The sequence below is a fragment of the Terrapene carolina genome, unplaced genomic scaffold (genome assembly GCF_002925995.2).
Source record: "Terrapene carolina triunguis isolate 2854851 unplaced genomic scaffold, T_m_triunguis-2.0 Scaffold21, whole genome shotgun sequence".
In the NCBI taxonomy this organism is placed as follows: Eukaryota; Metazoa; Chordata; order Testudines; family Emydidae; genus Terrapene; species Terrapene triunguis.
In genome coordinates, this window is record NW_020664372.1 from 24,765,930 (window position 1) to 24,786,060 (window position 20,131).

General features: G+C 43.6%; 1 protein-coding gene across 2 annotated transcripts in view; it reads right to left on the minus strand.

The window, feature by feature from the left end:
* NALCN (sodium leak channel, non-selective) overlaps positions 1-20,131 on the minus strand; it is a 348,982-nt gene that overhangs the window by 139,588 nt on the left and 189,263 nt on the right. For both annotated transcript variants that reach the window (XM_024194179.1, XM_024194178.1), the window contains one exon: positions 856-987. In XM_024194179.1, coding sequence (XP_024049947.1) covers positions 856-987 — 132 coding nt within the window. The remainder of the gene's footprint in view (positions 1-855; positions 988-20,131) is intronic.

Here is a 20,131-nt window from a genome sequence, read left to right on the forward strand (position 1 = left end):
TGCAGCAAGGGAGGTTTAGGTTGGACATTAGGAAAAAGTTCCTAACTCTCAGGGTGGTTAAGTACTGGAATAAATTGCCTAGGGAGGTTGTGGAATCTCTATCATTGGTAATTTTTAAGACCAGATTGGACAAATGCCTGTCAGGGATGGTCTAGATAATACTTAGTCCTGCCATGAGTGCAGGGGACTGGACTAGATGACCTCTCGAGGTCCCTTCCAGTCTTATGATTCTATGATTCTACAACAGAATGCCAGCAGCATTAAAATAATTATCCAGCCACCTAAAAAAAGCTCCTTTTGACCCTTTCATCATTCCAAGAGCACAGCTTCAGCCCTCTCCAAAACTCCTATTGAATAATGTTTTCTGCATCATGTCCACGTCACCAAATTCAGGCTATTTTGAGTACTGTTCAGGCTATACTTAAGAACAAGATTACAGTTAAGTATGTGCTTAAAAGCTTTCCTGAATAGGGATGCTTTCCAGAATAAGGCCTGTATTTTACAAGGTATGTTTATTTGGTTTGAAATAAAAACAAGCTAAATTCTTCTGTCTGCACTCCTGTTGGTAAAAAAGCAACTTATCAGCCATGCATTGCCTGAAGAGGTTGTACTCAAGCCTCAGTTCATTACCACTGACATTTTGTTTGAGGAAATTACCTTTCAGAAGGCTGTTGTTGTTGTCTTTTTTTTTTAAAGGGCTGTCAGCCATTGTCAGACAGAGGAACTTGAACAATTTGCAAAAAAATCTCAGAATGCTTAAGGGAATAAAGAAATGACAAGTTGCTTGACATTCACATAGTTTGTCTACTTTTTTCATCTTGAAAACTATCTGGATAGCAAGCCCAGTAAACTCACCTCAGCTAGGTAAAATTCATCATGCTGTCTTTTGAAAGTCTCTCCTTTGTAGTAATTACTAGCAGCGACAATGACATCTACTGCCACCATGCTCAGTATGAACATATGAAATATTGATGACCTCATCATTTTCTGTAGAGGAAAAAAACAAACAAACAAGTAGTATTTTCTATTAAAGAAGTAAAACTTTATAATTGAAATGATGCATACACAACAATTTATTATATTTTTATAACTTGTACTCAATCACAATAGTATGTTGTGCAAAGCTTCATAAACTAATTGTAAATTACTGTTGATCTTATAGTCAAATATATCATTTTACTCAAACTGGTTTATATGCAATGTCATTTTTTTTCAATTATTTCCTCATCAACTTTTATAAAAGTTTCATTGTTTACTATTTCCATTGTTTCTAAGATGCTTTTAAAATACTTAGCTATATTTATTTCTAGCCATTTTTCCCTTTGTGAAACATTCTTTATGATTTTAATATGGCTGTAACTGTTTCCTTGTTTAGGCGCCAGCATTATCAATATATGTCAACATAGCTCAAATGATACTAGTTACTACAACATGCTTAGGGTGACAAGATGTCCCAATTTTATAGGGACAATCCCGATTTTTGGGTCTTTTTCTTATATAGGCTCCTGTTACCACCCACCCCCACCCCCGTCCCGATTTTTCACATTTGCTGTTTGGTCACCCTAAACATACCTAGCAGAGACAGAGCAGATATTCTGTAGTCCCTTTGGGCTAGTCTGTAACCTTGCTCTCTTCCATGAGTAAGGGTGACACATAGCTTATTCCCCTCTCTCTCTTCTTGGCCAGTTCCTTGCACTTCTCCCCACAACAGGAGCCACAAGCTGAGAAAGCATGAACATGCGAGTAAGTGGGGGCCCTTACTTCCTCTTACTTATCAGTGCAGCTGAATAAGGACTGTGACAATCTAGGCCTTTGCTTTTCAGAAGAATTACACAGTTTTAATTCCTAGACACTTTCAGATTGATGAAGAAGTAGATTCTGAAGCTGGATTTAGAATGCATAGGGCCTTTCCCCCCAACTTTTACAATACTGAAGTTACAAATTGGATCCAAACTACTTCCCCTAAAAGTTTCAACATGTTTGAGCTAAAGTTAAGAGATTAAAGACAAATGTACTTTAAAAGACCATGGTGCTGAACTCCTGTTGTTTTCAGTGAGAGCTGAAGATGCTTAGTACCTTAGTAACTTACTTAAAAAACAGGTGGCCTGAAATCATTCTACAGCTACACTTTTTACTAAAGCACCCTGCCTCAGTTTCCCTCTACCTCAGCTCCAGGCCCCTTAAATCACAGTTTCCCTCTACCCCCCTCCACACCCCTCCTTGGGGATGGATTTATTAAAATAACAAAATCAATCTCAAAATCAAAATCTTCAGCACATCCAGCCAATAAAGGGAGTCATAAAAGAGCCAGAGGCTGCATTAAGGCAGGCGCAGTAGGCCTAGGGGCACTAGAGCAGAAGCTGGCTGCAAATGAAAGGCCAGGCAGCATCAGACTGAGAGCTGGGACTGAAAGCTGAGAGCTGGACGGGGATAGGGAAGCTGTAGCCATAGCAGGTGGATGGTGCACAGCACAATGCCCAGCAAGCAGGAGACACGGGGGCAACTGCATGTGCACAGGAGGGAGATGGTGACAAGGAAATGGTACAGGCCCCTTGCTACTTTTATACCCCTGTTCTGGACTGCCACTTGGGGCTGGGTTGGGAACTGTTGGTTTGATCTTTTATTGTAACCAACTTTTTGTGCCTAGATATTTGTGCATTTTAGTTTCTGACAGTCCTACCTACTTACTCAGAATCAGAGAGTGCTAATGGGACCATTAACGGACTATACACCATAGAGTTTAGTGCCTGTGTTGCCCCTTTTCAACTAGAGCGGCTTGTCAAAGTTTGGAATACTGGGGATGTTCAAGCTGGAAGTAGAAATTCATGGAGCCTGGTATTTTCTTTGTTGTGATCTTGTTTATTTACAAGGAATGTACAAAGTCCCCTGTCTCTGACCGCAGAAGGAACCAAGAACAAAAGGAGCTGTTTCTTAGCTTACAGCCCTCAAGACTCTTTAGCTAACACCAGAGCGAAAAGCTTTCTCTCCAGCATTTTCCAAGATCACACTATACTTACAGGCTCCTGCTTGGCTTTTTCTCTCTCCTTCTCTCTCTCTGTACTTGTTGGTTCTCAGGTTTTGTGTGATCTCCCTTCATATATGCACACACACACATGACCCAAAACTATACTCAGCAAAAAGCTTCTGGACAGGTTCACATACAGCTTTTGTCTTAGGTGGGGGGGTTATGCTTACAATTATGTTAACTGAAAGGTGAATTCACACTTATCAATCAATCTCAATGGGATTTTCACTCAACCCATAACAAGGTTTCCTCCAACTCATATGACCTGGAACTCTAACAGTGCTTGCCTGCAAGCTCATGGTATACCCAGCATGCTGCCAGACACCCAGAGCACTTGCAGTGGCGCTGTACAGTAGAGTCAGTTATACAAAATTTCTTAGAGGTACAATAGTATGGGTTAGGGTAGGATTGTAGGGGCTGGGAACAACTGATATTTATAGGCAGAATAACAAACTACTGTATGGATTGATAAAGAAAGCCCCATTCAAATGATACTGGATGATTTCATTGCAAAGCACAAAACAATCTTTTAGACATCAGATGAAACCTTTAAAGTTACAGGGCCAAATTAAAATATGGCATAAGTGGGGGCAACTCATGGATATGTGTGTGTGTGTGTGTGTGTGTGTGTATATATATATATATATATATACAGTATATAGTTCTAATTCAGTTGCTCCATTCAGCATTCACACAATCTTGTAATTTACATTTAATGGCATGTAGTTTTCTTCTGACTTAACATAACTGCCAGAGGATAACACTTCACCACCAGATTTTAAAAGGCAAGTTTTTGTATTTAAGTAACAGACCTAGCCCTCTCAATCCACAAACACAACTCCCATTGACAGCAATAGACAGCTTGAATTCTGAGTGAGGCTAGTACACAGTTCTTAGGGGAAAGTCAGGTTGGCATCTTATATAAAAACAGGCACAGCTAGCGTCCACTATAAGTACACCCTGTGAAACAGATCCCAGAAGCTCACAACATTCTCCTTTTAGGTTTTGAAGTCAGTGGGAGTCTGTTGGGGCACAGGGGTCCACCCACATGTATCACACTGTAGGCTCAGGGTCTTACACTGAATTTGTTTGGTGCACTTGAGGAAGTTCCTTTCAGACTTCTTTTAAAGTAGGAAGGATGAATGAAGGACTGTTTTCCACTTGTAAAAATGTTGGCCTTTTTGTTTGATTTTTTACTAGGGCTATAATAAAAGCAGGTGTGTGGGGGGGGAAATCCTGTTTCTTTTCAAGTCAATAGCAAAACTTCCATTGACTTCAAGAGGACCAGCATTTCACCCCTGACGTTTAAAGTTGAAATTTAACAAAGGTATAGTCCTCACTGAGAAGTTGTGATCTTGCTTGGAAAACAGTTGGCAAAAAAGATGAGATTACAGTAGTCAATGCAGGAAATGAAGGCTTGTAAATTTTAGCAATGTGGAGGGAGTAAAAAAGTTGCATGTTTAGGATAGCACATGGATGTGTGGGTCTACAGGGACCTTGGCATCATCTTCAGCTCCAGTAAGAGCCTGAGGGAGGTGTTGCTGTCTGTGATGACAAAGAATGGGGTAAAGAGAGGAGAACTTGTGAAGAAAGATTAGGAATTTTGGGCCATTTTAAGTTTAAGTTGACATAAGAAATCCTCAAGAAGATGTTAAAGAGACATGCCCAGGTGAGGGATTGGACAATAGGATACAGATCAGGAAGGGAGAGGTAGATTTGTGACTAAGTGATGTAAAGACATTAGTAAAAGCCAGATGTCTGGATGAGTTCATCTAGGGAAAAGGAATAGACATGAGCCAATAACATGGGAAGTGGAAGAGGCAAGGGTCCGGCAAATGAGATGCTGAATCAATGATAAGAGGAGTAGGAGGAGGAGAAAAAGGAGAGGATGGAGTCACAAAAGCCAAGGAAGAATAGGATGTTAAAACGGGGTGTGTGATCAGACTTGCTCACCTGTGCTTTCCTATAAGGCTCTAATTCAGTTCTCCTTTTCTTCATCTCCCCCCCCCCCCAAGATTTCTGTCAGGGTAGGAGCTGGGCTGAGCACGGCTGAGGGGCACGTGCCAGGAAAAGACACCAGAACCTAGTGCTCCCACTGAGCCCCAGTAGGAGGCACCCAGAACAGGGAAGAGCAACCGGACTGGCAGCACAGTTCCACCAGAGGGGGCATGGAGAAGCCTGCTGAGTCCTGTCCTTTCCTCACCTGTAGCCATAGTTATCATGGCTTGACAGCAGGTGTCTGGAACCTGCTCTGGTCCACACTATGCCAGCAGCAGGGAGATGATGGGAGAAGTAAGTGGGAAAGGAGCTATGAGGGGAGTGGGGGCAAGTTGAAGTGGGTGTGGGAGCACAGGGGGAGTGGGAAAGGGGCCAGAGGTGACATGTGCCCCACCAGAATCTTTAAATTGTGCCCCCCACCCCACTCTTAAGAGTATGTGTCATCCCTGGCTGAAGATCAGGCCCAATGTTTTTGAATTTAAAATATGTTTGAAACATTATGAAATTGGCACTTTTTTGGTAACATTTTTAAAAACATGACGGGTTCTATTCATAGCTATATATTTTGTATACTGGTATATGACTGATGAAGTATCATACTATATTCATTTGATTTAATAAATACATGATTAACATATAGACAACATACATTTAGTGTACCTGAACCAGTTATATATTTTTATACATTTTATGTTAAAATTATATATAGATGATATATTTTACAAAATATATGGATACACTACAAGAAGGATGTGGAAAAATTGGAAAGAGTCCAGCAGAGGGCAACAAAAATGATTAGGGGGCTGGAGCACATGACACATGAGGAGAGGCTGAGGGAACTGGATTGTTTAGTCTGCAGAAGAGAAGAATGAGGGGGGATTTGATAGCTGCTTTCAACTACCTGAAAGGGGGTTCCAAAGAGGATGGATCTAGACTGTTCTCAGTGGTAGCAGATGACAGAACAAGGAGTAATGGTCTCAAGTTGCAGTGGGGGAAGTTTAGGTTGGATATTAGGAAACACTTTTTCACTAGGACGGTGGTGAAGCACTGGAATGGGTTACCTAGGGAGGTGGTGGAATCTCCTTCCTTAGAGGTTTTTAAGGTCAGGCTTGACAAAGCCCTGGCTGGGATTATTTAGTTGGGAATTGGTCCTGCTTTGAGCAGGGGGTTGGACTAGATGACCTCCTGACATCCCTTCCAACCCTGATATTCTATGATTCTATGATTTATATACAATAAATATTTTTTTCAATAACCCATATTTATTTGCCCAGACTTGACCACTATAGTTAAGGCTGAAAAACAGGATCAGTTACAATGTCTTGCTTTCATATTCTCATATCTCTGCGAAAAATTCATCTTCAGGGCAACATAGTCACACAGGGGGGCAGATCCAGTTAATGGGCCTGTGGCAATTACCCCAGCTGAACATTTGTTCCTTGGTCTCTGTCCAAATAAGAATTCATTGTGTTTGTACAGTTTAGCACTATGGAGTCCTGGTCTATGACTGGTGCTCCTCAGTGCTATCGCAATACATACATACATACATACAAATATAATAATAAATATTATTAATACTATTTAGAAAGTTTGAACAAAATCCTTTCAGCAGTTTTTGTGTTCAGCTGTAGTGGGGGGAGGGGGGGAAGTTCTCAATTTTAAACAAGTTATTGTCACTTTATTTCCCCTGCAAAGCTAACTCAAAATTATCTGAACTCTAAAACACAGGATTAAACTGGTTTTCCACACAAAAATTTCAAACCAAAATGTTTGGAATGTTTGGTTTGAAATATTTTGCTCAAAATTTTTTGAGGGAAATTTCAAATGAAACATCAATGGCAGTTAGGCGCCTGTCACTTCTGTCTTCGTATACAGTGTAGTTGTAGCTGTGTCAGTCCTAAAGTATTAGACTGACAAGGTGGGTGAGGTTATATCTTTTATTAGACCAACTTCTGTTGGTGAGAAAGACAAGCTTTCAAGTCACACAGAGCTCTTCTTCAGGTCTCTGAAAGGAATTCCTCCCAGTGTCAAAACAAAACACAAGGTATAACAGATTGTTTAGCACAGGGGTCAGCAACCTTTCAGAAGTGGTGTGCCGAGTCTTCATTTATTCACTCTAATTTAAGGTTTCGCGTGCCAGTAATACATTTTAACGTTTTTAGAAGGTCTCTTTCCATAAGTCTATAATATATAACTAAACTATTGTTATATGTAAAGTAAATAAGGTTTATAAAATGTTTAAGAAGCTTCATTTAAAATTAAATTAAAATGCAGAGCCTCCCGGACCGGTGGCCAGGACCCGGGCAGTGTGAGTGCCACTGAAAATCAGCTCATGTGCCGCCTTCGGCACATGTGCCATAGGTTGCCTACCCCTGGTTTAGCACAAGTAGTTAGCACATATTGTAAGGGACCATTCAAGGTAGAAAGTATCAGAGGGGTAGCCATGTTAGTCTGGATCTGTAAAAAGCGACAAAGGGTCCTGTGGCACCTTACAGACTAACAGACTATCTGTTAGTCTGTATGGTGCCACAGGACCCTTTGTCGCTTTATTCAAGGTAGAGTGGCCCGTTAACGCTTTGCAGTCAGAGGGCAAAAAGAGGGGGTATCTTCATCCTCTTAAAGTCTCTCTGGAACACTCCCACACTAACATCAACTCCCTGGACACCACAATCAGCTTCAACAATTCAACCCAATGCAGCAGCCAGAGCACTAGGCAGCGTGGGCCAGGCAGCGCGAATGGGCTGGCTGGGGGAGGCTGACCCCCAGTCCCGCCCCTTCCGGGGGCCCGAAGCCGGCCCCCGTACCGGTAAGAGATTAATATTACTTTCACCCCTGCATGGATCCTACACATGCCTATAACAACATGTGGTGTACCTCATCCCGTGCACTAAATGCCCCAATGACAACTATGCGGGTGACATCAGACAATCACTATGCTGTCAAATGAACTTGCACAGGAAAATGATAAAGACAAAAACTCTGTATCACCTGTGGGTGAACACTTTTTTCACAAAGCAATCACTCTACATCTGACCTGTCAGTCCTCATCCTCAAAGAAAACTTCTTACACAACACTTTCATAAGATGAAGCTTAATTTCATTGCTCTGTTCGACACAAAAAATCATGAACTGAACAAAGACACTGGATTTATGGTTTATTACAACTATCTGTAACCCACTAACACCCTCTTTTTGTCCTATGACCACAGAGGTGTTAATCAGCCGCTGTACCTTGAATGGTCCCTTAGCATATATTGTAACTACTTTTGATAAAAAACGGTTACTAACCTTTCCATAACTGTTGTTCTTCGAGATGTGTTGCTCCAGTATAGGTGTGCATGTGTCGTGTGCACTGTTGCTGGAAGACATTTTTCCCCTAGTGGTATCCGTTGTGTCCGTCCACACACTGGCCACTGAGGAGGAATCTGCCATTGACCTGAACCCCATACTGGCGGGACAAGTCCCTGGGTCTCATCTGTGGGGTGTCTGTGAACCGCTTTAGTTCCATTCCCTCACGAGGCATATGACTCTACCTGCAATTCTGAGCCAGAGGACCCGCTCCTAGGCGACCAGGGTGGCGCCGTGCCCCAGGATGTTGAGCGACCTTGCCTAGATGGGAAGTGGTGTCTCCAAAGAGAGTGGTGCTGTGACAAATAACAAAGCCACCATGGGGAGTGTTGTCGTGATGGAGAGCAGCGCCCCAACGGCAAGCAGTACCGTGATTGCGACACCTCGACAGGAAGCAGCATGGGGACTGTGATCAGTGCTTGGACTGTGACTGGTGCTGGGAACGAGACCAACGGTGGGACTGCAACCGGCGTCTAAGTGGGGTGCTGCGTCGCTGTGGTGAGTGTGGTGTCGGTGCCTAGTCCCACAATGATGAGCGGAAAGGAGGGCTTGCCCAGGACTGGTGCTTGCCCTGTTGTGGCCGGAACCTGTGGTGCCTGGTTCATCCCCTGCAGGCTTTGTTTCAGGGATGGCAGTGCCAGGAGATTCAAGAGGCTTTGTGCCATTTCATACACCTCTGGCGTCTGTGGTGGTGCCAGGGTCATGTCCCCCTCTTGGCTCACCCTATGCAGGGAGCCCCTCGGTGCCGGACTCAAAGATTCCCCTGACGGGGCCGGAGTCAACGGTGCCGGTTGAGTCAGCGCCGATCGAGAGTGGTCTGCCATAGATCGCGCTCTCTCAACAGTCTTTCTTGAGGGGGAACGTCCCTGATCAGACTTCTTCAACCGCTTCTTCGGCACCGGTGATGGGGATTGGTGCTGTGCCATTGGTGCCGCCTTCCTGGGCGCCGGAGAAGTGTGCCGGTGCTGGAAGGACAGTGCCTGGGAGCCAAAGCCACGCTGGGTGTCCTGAACAGACGCCAGCACACTCCTGGTAGAGGAGGTGCTCAGTACCGGATCCGGTTGCCGCTCTGAAGAGGGACGGAGTGCCTCCTCCATAAGTACGAACTTCAATTGATTGTCTCGCTCTTTTTTGTCCTCGTTTGAAGTTCCTACAGATCTGGCACTTATCTTGAATCTGACCCTCTCCCGAGCACTTTAAACAGCTCTTGTGAGGGTCACTAACTGGCATCTGCTTGCAGCATGCCCCACACTGTTTGAAGCCCTGGGACCAAGGCATGCCCCGGGGCTCGAGTGGGAGAACCCCGTAGGGCAGGTGCTTACCGACTATTAACTACTAACTATCACTCTACTTTTGCTAATGAACTATTTACAATTATCTACACTCTATTTACAGGAAGAAGACCACTACAAGAATAACTTGTTGAGCAAGAGATAGAAGCATTCCAGTGACTGCCACAGACAGAAAGAAGGAACCGAGGAGGGGGTGAGCTGGCAGGTGCCAATTCACCACACTTTGGAGGCACCACTCCAGGGGACACCAGAGCCGACCCAATGAATACCACTCGGGGAAAAAAGTCTTCCAGCAACGGTGCACGCAAGGCACACACACCTATATTGGAATGGACATGAGCAACACATCTCGAAGAAGAACAATCTGTTCTACCTTACATTTTGCTTTGACACTGGGAGTTCCTCTCCCAGACCTGAAGAAGAGCTCTGTGTGGTCAAATGCTCGTCTCTCTCACCAACAGAAGTTGGTCCAATCAAAGATATTACCTCACCGACCTTGATATCTATCTTTGGGAATATCTCCTCATTCATGTTTTAGTAACGGCCAATTGGGATCAGAAAGGCCTGAATCTCAAGAGTTCAGGGACAGATTTTCAAGTGTTCAGTACTCACAATTGCAAAGGCCCAATTTTCAAAAGAGCTCAGGTCCTATTTACTCATCTAAATAAGGAACACATTTTGAAGTGTTCAACGCCAGAAGCTCCCATTGTGACATTCATAGCCAGATTGTAAAAAAGGGATCAGCACTCAATGTACTGAGCTCTTTTGAAAATTTGGCCACTAATTTTGGTGTGTAAATGATTGCTGAGCTTTTCTGAAAGTCTGGCCTAAGTCTATGCCCAAGTTTGAAAGAGGAAAAAACAAACAAACCAATATTGGTTGCATTGAAATTTGGCTCCAGACTGGGGTCCGACTCATTACTAAGCCATCTACTTATGCTGAAGTTCAACTACTTATTTATGACCAGATTTTCAGAAATGCAGGCATCTTCTCATGCTTTGACTTGTGCGGGCAAACTCTGATATGTGCATATAGTCCTTATTTGCATGTGTGCAGGTAGACTTGTCTCTGTAAAAATCAGATTTGGCACATGCATCAGAGTTTTATATGTTCAAGGTTAGGCACATGAAAGTATGAGTGTGAGAACTTTTGCATATACATTTTGCTAATCAGTCTCATAGCCAGGGGGAAAAAATGGATTTTTCTTTCAATACAGCTGAAATGTTGCTGTATGACCCCCAACTTTTGTGTTTCCTGCCTTTTTTCTTTTAACTTTAACATTTAATTAACACAGTGTTTTATTGTTATAATATTAACTTCCAATTTTATACTATTTTAGTATATTTTCGCTTTTGATTATATCGTTATTATGTATTATATTTGTTTTTATATATGTAATATCAAATATATAATTAAAAGTGAAAATATACTATAAACATTACAAAACTGGAACTTTTAAATATATAATCTGGGTAAGCATCTATGGCATTTCTTTTTATTGTGCGATAAATAAATAAGCTGTGCTTTTTCATTTTCTGCCATTGTGTCTCTGAGTTCAACTACTTGCCTGTCATGAGTATTATTTGTGTTAAGCAGCTTTCCTATTGGCCTCTATAAGCCAGGCCATGCAATACTCCTAGGAGGTCAATCACATTTTTCTCTCTTACATAACTACTGTGTCTTATTTTATATATTCTGCACCAAAGAATCTTAATTTGGATTTAGACCCTCAAAATGACTGAACTACATAATGACTTAATTTTTCAATGCACTCCTTTTGCCCCTCCCTGGTAATATTTGATTGTGAAGGTTAACAGCTGTGTAAGCCATTTGAAGTGAGGTATAAGTGAAAGCATAATAAACAATTGAGCTTTTAACATCACTTTGGATCACCAGTTCAGCAATGTGTCATTTGGATTACAGACTTTTTAGAATGGAAAATGTAGTGTGCAAACTTGAAGGAGACCTATGCCAGTTTTTGTTGTTGCTTAATTTACTGACCTTTTCCAGCCCTGGGTGAGTTTTTTTTTTTTTTTTAACCTGTTTAGGAATAGGACGAAAGAAATGTTCTGATGTTGTTGCCAGACAGTTGCATGACGGAAGAACTGTGTATAATGTCAAATTGGATTTAAGGTTAGCTGTACTGAGGCAGTTGCTAGTTAGATGCCTTGTTGCTGCAATCAGTCATCTACAACAGGGAAAAGATTCCTGCATTTACTGTCAGTTACTTTTGAAGATAACATCCAGGATGACAATCTTCCCTGTCTGGAAGACAAATTGAAGGCTGTGGGCTGCACAATGGATTATATATCCAATATCCCTAAAATCCAATGTTCTGGCCTGACCTCCTCCCATCCCCTATAAGGAGGAGGGAGAGTGGGTAGCATAAAGCTGGCTTTAGCTCTATATCACTGAGGAATTCCTCTACAACTGGGGAATCCGATGTAGCCCTTTTGCACAACTGCAGCAGCACAGAGGGAACGGAGGCTGGGTCAAGGATCTGGCATCATATGAACTGCAATCCCTATTCATAACAGGGAGAGCTAAGGATGGAGTTTCACTCTTGACTCTGGATTGCATTTCTGGGGTTAATTTTTATTTCAACACAGTAACTTATATGAAAATATTTATAATGAATCATTGTTCAAAATGTTGTCAAACTAAGATCTGGTTGGCTCAGTGGATATAGGATATGGAGCTTTTTACCTAGACCAGTGGTCTCCAAAGTGGGGTGCGCAAGAGGATCCTTCGGGGTGCACAGCAGGAGGAGTGTCGCCGGAGCAGTGCCGCTTCCCCCCCCCCCCCCCCCGCCGTTCGGCCAGGGGGCCGGGCCGCTTTTTTTTTTTTTTTCCCCTCCCTCAGCAGTTTGGCCGGGAGCAGGGGGTGCGTGCTCAAAAATTTTTAACTGATGGGGTGCGCGATCAAAAAAGTTTGGAGACCACTGACCTAGACGACACCAGTTTGAATCTGTCCAGGTAGGTAGTGTTCAACTTTACCATCTAATGTCTAAGCAGAGACCTGTTTAAAATGAGTTGGGTGCTCTCAGTCCTGTTCCTATCAGGTATAAATCCAAATTGCCATTGACACAAATTAGCACCTTTGTTGGCAGACTTAGAGGAGAAGCCACAGACTAAATGGACATGGAGACTAAATTAATGTCTAAGCTCTAGAGCTGATCCCCTCTTGGTTAGTGCTTAGTCATGCAGAGAGAACATTTGTTGTGTGGATGCTTACGCTATTGTTATTCTGTTCCTTTACAGTGCAGAAAGTCAGGACTTCAGTGTGTAAGGCTGTTAAACTGATATTATGTCTTTCACAAACACTAAACTGACATGTAAACAGAAGAAATGCATCATCTAACTAAATGCTGTTTGATATTTCAGTGTACAAGTAAGCAGTTTTTCTCCTAACTTTGATACTCACGCACTGTATGTCAGCATGAAAGATACATGAAAGCCGCACACACTTACTTATGTTTTAGACATTATTTTAGTGTAACATTGCATGAAAAAAACCCTAACCATTTCACATGGGAATGGAACAGAACTGGCAAGCTGTACATTCTTCTTTCATTTTCTTTATCTTTTTAAATATTTGCCTTAGGTAGCTAGATCTTGCTGAAGGATTCCAAGACGGCTTCCAGACATGGCTGTCAAATAACTTTATACTGGTTACATGATTGTCACTGTTACACTTTTCCACTATCATTGTCATAATGTTCGGGGAAGGGTGGAGGGTTGTTTTTTTTTGTTTTTTTTTTGTACGAGTCTACATTGGTTTGCTGGCATTTCATCGTTATTTAGATAGAAAAGATTTTGATTGTTATAATCACTACTTAAATGACTTTGAAAAATAACAGCTTTCAAATTATAATTCAGACCTAAAAGAGAAACCTATTAATACATGATAATTATAGCTACTTTCAACTAACAAAATCTGGACCTCTGACATTCATTGCCTCTAAATATTTCCTGCAGAATGGATAAAAGAAGTGAAAAGCCAACAGATTTTACTTACTCTGTCTCTTGGTGAGGGGCTAAGGCAGCTCAATAATATCTCCCTTCCATTTGATTTCAAGGAAGCCATTCAATATGTTCAGGCTTGGGGGTGAAGGGAGCTTCTCTGAATTCTGGGGTAAAGAGGGGCACAGCTGTGTTGGGAAGGGGCAGATTGAGGGAAGCTGTCTGTGGCATCAATCCACCTGGAAATCTTCAAGGATATTCCTGAGAAAGTTAAATTAACACTTCTCGCATCAGCATTAATTCCATGACCTTCTATTCCATGCCTTCAACCCCTGCTCGGGAGACAGCATGGGAATGGAAAGGGCCTAGAAAGCTATGGTACAGCAGTTCGAGAGGAAGCTATAGGTAATGGGAGCCTAGCAGACACTGTGAGTGTCTGTGCCTTTGTGTGCACATCCCCCAAGGTCAGCAGAATGGGTGGTTTCAGGATGTGGCAGAAACAATGTTTCTAACTCTGGTCCTGTCTTTCCCTCTCTAAAGTAGGAGCTGTGGGGCCATATCCTCATGAAATATGAATCACCATAGCTCCATTGACTTCAATGGAGATACAGTAAAGTACATCACCTGAAGATCTGGTCCATGATGATTGACCTTTAAAGATTTTCTAACTTGTTGGTATTTTTTTCATGAAATCAGTTTACTGCACTCTATTCTCACACTCGCTACTTTGATATTTATTAACAATCTCCTGTCTTTATACATTTGGCTGCTATTAGTTTTTATACTTAGCAAACTATTTATTCCCAAGCAAGGAGACTTCACGGTATGGGTTTTTTGTTTGTTTATATGACAGGCTTTGAGATAGTTAGGAAATGAATTTCAATACATAGTGTGTTACATATTATGTAAGAGAAACAGGATTTGAGAAGGTTATTCAGGGGATGCACATTTGCATAGTTTGGACCCCTTTGTAAAAGCCTCCTGCAAAGTATCATGTTAAAGGCAGGGCTAAAGGAGGCCTGGAATACGAATCTACTATAGTGTGGATCCAGTGGTCCCTTGTCCTACAACAGAGCCTAGAGGCTCCTCCATTGAACGCCACATGGTACCATGAATAAAACAAATAAGAAAATTTCCTAAGTGGAAGAATGGATCTGTTAAAAGATATTCCAGAGCTGAAACTCTCTGGAAATTGAAGACAACTGGAGGAAGTTCAAACAGTGCTTCACTCAATATCTGCCAACTATGAAAATGTATTACAGAAACTGCACTCCACATAAAAATGAGACACGTGAAAGGTAAGTTTTTAATCACAGAGTACAAAATGAAGGTGAAACTGTAGAAGATTATCCGACTGATCTGAGACTGAACAGCCAATCTTGTAATTTTGAGGGGCAAAAAGTGTTCCTGATATGAGACTGGACAGGGATTGGAATCCGGAACAAAACACTCAGAGACAGACTACTGGGAGATCCAGAATCAAACCTTAACAGAGCAATTAGAATTTGCCAAGCCTCAGAAGTCATCTCATCCTGAGTAAAGCTTATGGAAGAGGGAGAGTTATCTGACACAGTGGACATGATTGAGAATCCTAAGAAGTGCAAGAAAAAAAGAGACCTGAGGCAGAAAGGCATGTGCAGCTCAAAGTCAGAATCCAGTGCAAAAACAGCATGTGGAGCTGCACACGCTGTGGCAACCAACACAAGCCAAGACAATGCTTGGCATTTGGGAAAAGTTGCAAGACATGTAGTGGATTACATCCCTCTGCAAGACTTTGCAAGCACGAGCAGAGGATGCATGGCATGGACAAAGGATGATGACAACACTAGTAGCTGATATGAATTCTTCATCTACTCCTGGGGGCATTCTGTGCCCAAAAATTAAAAATTCTGCAAATTTTATTTGTCAAAATAACACTACATAATCATGTCAATTTCAATTATTTTGGTAATTTATTTCAAAATACCTGTCAGCAAGTATGTCTGTAACAATACAGACACACACAAAAATTCCCCCGGGAGTAGAGAGTTGAAGAATCCCCTATAACAACCCAGTTCCTGATTCCCTGCTCCCTTCCCACCCCCCGAGCCCAGACAGGGGGCCAGACACCCACAACCCCTCCCCCCAGAGCCCACCTGCGGGGACCGCCCAGCCAATACACCTGAACCCCTCCTCCCCAGAGCCCAACCACGTCCCCCAGCCCAGATACCTGCACCCTGTCACTCCCAGAGCCCAGCTGTTGGGTCCCCTGGCCCAGATACCCCCACCCCCCAGCGGCTACCCCCCCCCCCTCCCCCCCCCCCCCCCCCCCCAGAGCCCAGGGATCCTGAGGGAGAAACAGCCTGATGCTTGGTCCCAGGCTTGCACAGAGTTTCCTGCGTGCCGCCCTCTCCTTCCGTCAGGGCATGCTGGGAACTGCAGCTGTCAGAAACCCTCTAGCTCCCTCTCCCTACCCCCGGTAGTGTCTTCTATGTTCAAACTGGGCAATGCTGAGTCCAGTGGCTCCTAGTGGCGGCTAGCAGCACTGCAGCCCATTTCTTTGGGGGAAAGGAAATTCTGCGCACACTATGTTAATTTCTGCAAAATTCTGCATTGCGCAGTGGCACAGAATTCCCCCAGGAGTATTCATACATGCAATGGAGAACATTGCAGCAGAAGATGATTGTCCCATCAGTCTGAAAACAAATGGGACATTTATTCCTTTTAAGTTGGACACTGGGGCACAAGCCTGTGTGTTGCCAGAAACACTATTAGTAACTCTAAAAGAAAAGCCACAAGTTGTAGAAAGTAAACAGGTAAAACTCAGGGCTTACTCCCTGAGGTTATTCCCACTAAAGAAGTATGTGACCCAAATGTATGAGTAAATAAATTTAAAAAGATGCAGTTTGTAATTGTACCAGGGAAGAGAGCACTCATTATTGGGTGAAAAGCATGTCAAGCCCATGGTCTCATCATTGGAGGCATAGGCGCCGACTCCGTGAGTGCTCCAGGACTGGGGTGGGGTGGGGAGGTTGAGAACCTCCCGGGTAGAGGGGAAGTCGGTGCCTATGATTGGAGGGGCAGAAGCCTAAAACAATTGAGGACGAATCTGAGGGCATCTTCCAGAGAAGTGGCAAGCTCTCAACAGCAGGGCCGGCTCCAGGCACCAGGCACCCAAGCTGGTGCTTGGGGCGGCACCTGGAGGGGGGCGGCGGCGCGGCGCTCCGGCCGCCGGGGAGAGCGGGGCCACAGCAGGGCTCGCCGCCCTCCCCCCGGCGCTCTGGCCGCCCTCCCCCCGGCCGCCGGGGGGAGAGGGGCGAGCCCCTGCCGGGGCGCGCCGGGCATCGAAAAAGCCAGAGCTGGCCCTGCTCAACAGATACAGAATAGAGCTAAAAGAGCTCACCAGACCCACAGTTCACACCCCTACAAAGGTTCTCCTCACCCTAAGGCAGAGGCTAAAAGAGGAGGTTGACAGGCAGTTTGTTCTGTGACTCATAGAGCAAACAGAAGAATGAAGTGAGTGGGTAAACTTGTTGGTCACCGTAGAGAAAAATGACAGAACCATCACTTATAAAAGAATTTTAAAAATATATGTAAAGGTGAACATTTTCCACTACCTACAAGGGGAAAAATTTGGGTGGAGATGGTTGATGCCAAATATTTTTCTCTGCTTCATGTGTCAGAAGAGGGTTACAACAGGTGCCTGTTGCGATAGAATGCACCCCCATATTCACACCCTACACCAGTGGTGGGCAACCTGTGGCCTGTCAGGGTAATCCGCTGGCGGGCCGTGAGACGGTGTTTACATTGACCATCCACAGGCATGGCCGCCCGCAGCTCCCAGTGGCCGCAGTTCGCCGTTCCTGCAGGGACGTGCTAGTTGCCGCTTCCCGCAGCTCCCATTGGCTGGGAACGGCGAACTGTGGCCACTGGGAGCTGCAGGCGGCAGTGCCTGTGGACGATCAATGTAAACACTGTCTCGTGGCCCTCCAGTGGATTACCCTGATGGGCTGCATGCAGCCTGCGGGCTGCAGGTTGCCCACCACTGCCCTACGCACTATTGTAATAATCTTTGTGCAAAATATGACTTGTGAGGTATCATTTGAAAATTAATAACTTGCTGGTCAATAATATCATGGTAAAATGTGTGTAGCAACATTATATATAACATTATTAATTCCCCCCAAATGATGTTGGTGGCACATGTTCAAACCCATGTAGCCCTGACTAGATAGAACTAGTCACACAGGTCTTAAACAAAGGAATGCGTGTTTACCTCAATTTACATATGAGTTGTAAACTCCCCAGACAGCAAGAGGGGGAAGATAGAAGACAAGGAAAATCTGCATTTCAGCAAACAGAGGTAAGAAGAAACAGCATGGAACCTCTTTCACTACTAGACACCATGGTGCCTCCTTTATTGTTTGAATAAACTTTGCTTTGAGAGGTAATCTTCAGGAAAATGCATCTCAAAGGGGGACTGGACTATGTAAATGAGAGGCAAAAACAACCCAAGTTTTGTCTCCCTATCCATCTCTCTCTTTTCACCTAAGAAGACTAAAGAAACAGCCGTTGGACTTTGGGAGCAGATCCTGACCTGAGAGTTTGGTCAGCAATGTACTGAAAACTTGTGGTAAGGGACTTCACCTTGAACCAAGTGTAGTTTGTTAAGTTTAGAAAGTTGTTTATCTTTATTTTTTCTTGTAACCATTTCTGACTTTAATGCCTCATTACTTTCACTCACTTAAAATCTACCTCTTTGTAAGTAAATACACTTGTTTTAGTCTTTAATTAAAACTAATCCAGTGTTGTGAATTGTTTGGCTAACTCCATTTAAGGTAGTAGACTGTCTGTATGTTGATACCCTGACAGGAGCAATGGATCTATTATATAGGGATTGTCCGGAAGAAGGCAAAACAGTGCAGGACACACGTGTTTTGGGGGAAATCTGGGACTCAGAATGTGCTGGGAGTGCAAGTAATAACCAAGGCTGCAGGAAGCCAGAGTGTGGCTGGCATTTGCTGCAGGCTACTGCGGACACATCTGCTAGACCAGAGCTGTGGCTATACTTAGGCACTCAGATGTGACTTGCATGTTGTTTGTGAGGAGCCCAGGTTGGGAGCTATAGTAGCAAACATTGTGAGGCACCCCAGGTTGCAGGGCAAAGGTGACACAGCCTTTCACTGGTCTGCATTGCACCCCGGAATGTCATACCCGTAGAAAAACAGACCACATATTTGTGCTCACTCAGCACCTCCTTTGTGAGTACTGTTTCCGCAGACTGCCATTTGGGTTGTGTTTGGGACATGACATATTTCACAGGAAAATGCAACAATTTTTGGTGGTAAAGAGGGTACCAAGGTTTACACTCTGATTTACAGACATTTTGATCTGGGGGGGGGAAAAAATAGAAGAGCATGACCAGAGCACTGAGCAGCTTTGGACAGAACAAGAGCTGCTGAGCTAAAGCTAAATGAACAAAAATATAAATTCCATGTAATGGAAATAACAGACCTTGGAGAGAAGTTAACATGGCAAGGTGAACAGATAGATCACAGTAGGATTGAGGCCATCACCAACATGCCTGCCCCAACAGATGAGGATGGGGTACAAAGATTTCTTGGAGTGGTGAACTACACCTCTACCCCGATATAACGCAACCCGATATAACACGAATTCGGATATAACGTGGTAAAGCAGTGCTCGGGGGGCAGGGCTGTGCACTCTGGCAGATCAAAGCAAGTTTGATATAACGCGGTTTCACCTATAACGCGGTAAGATTTTTTGGCTCCCGAGGACAGCGTTATATCGGGGTAGAGGTGTATATAGGGACATTTATGCTGAATCTAGCTGCCTGAACAAGCTCAAGAGCGCTATTGTGCACAGACATGCAATGGATATGGGATGCTAATCCTAATAAAGGGTTTGAGAAACTGAAGGAGTTAATTAAAGAGGCCCCAGTCCTGAGGTACTATGACAGTAACTGCAAAAGTTGTCCATGGACACATCCTCGGAGGGTATGGCACAGTCCTCTCACAACAGTATAGCCAAACTGGAGACCAGTGGTTTATGTGTCACAGGTACTAACAAAATCTGAGGGTCAATATACTCAAATAGAGAAGGAGGCTTTGGCCTTAGTCCATGATTACAGAATGTTTAGTTGTCTTTATTTATGGGAGGCCTGTGTTAGTTGAAACTGACCATGAACCACTTATTGCCATTGCCGAAAGGACCTGGTAAAAACCCATCCCAAGAACCCAGACATTATTTTGTCAGCTACAAATGTCTGATTTACAAACTGAATAGAAACCTGGGTGAGATTTACTGGATACAGACACTCTCTAGAGTGTGACAAAAGTGCAGTGAAGCAAAGTCCAGAGCTAGATTTTGTACACAATAATCTGATTTAAAAAAAACAACTGTCCAATCTCAGATAAAATGTGGACTGTGATTGCCAGAGCTAGTTCTCACGATGAGACCCTTCAGAAAATAAAAAGGCTATTAGCAGAGGATGGCTGGGACATCAT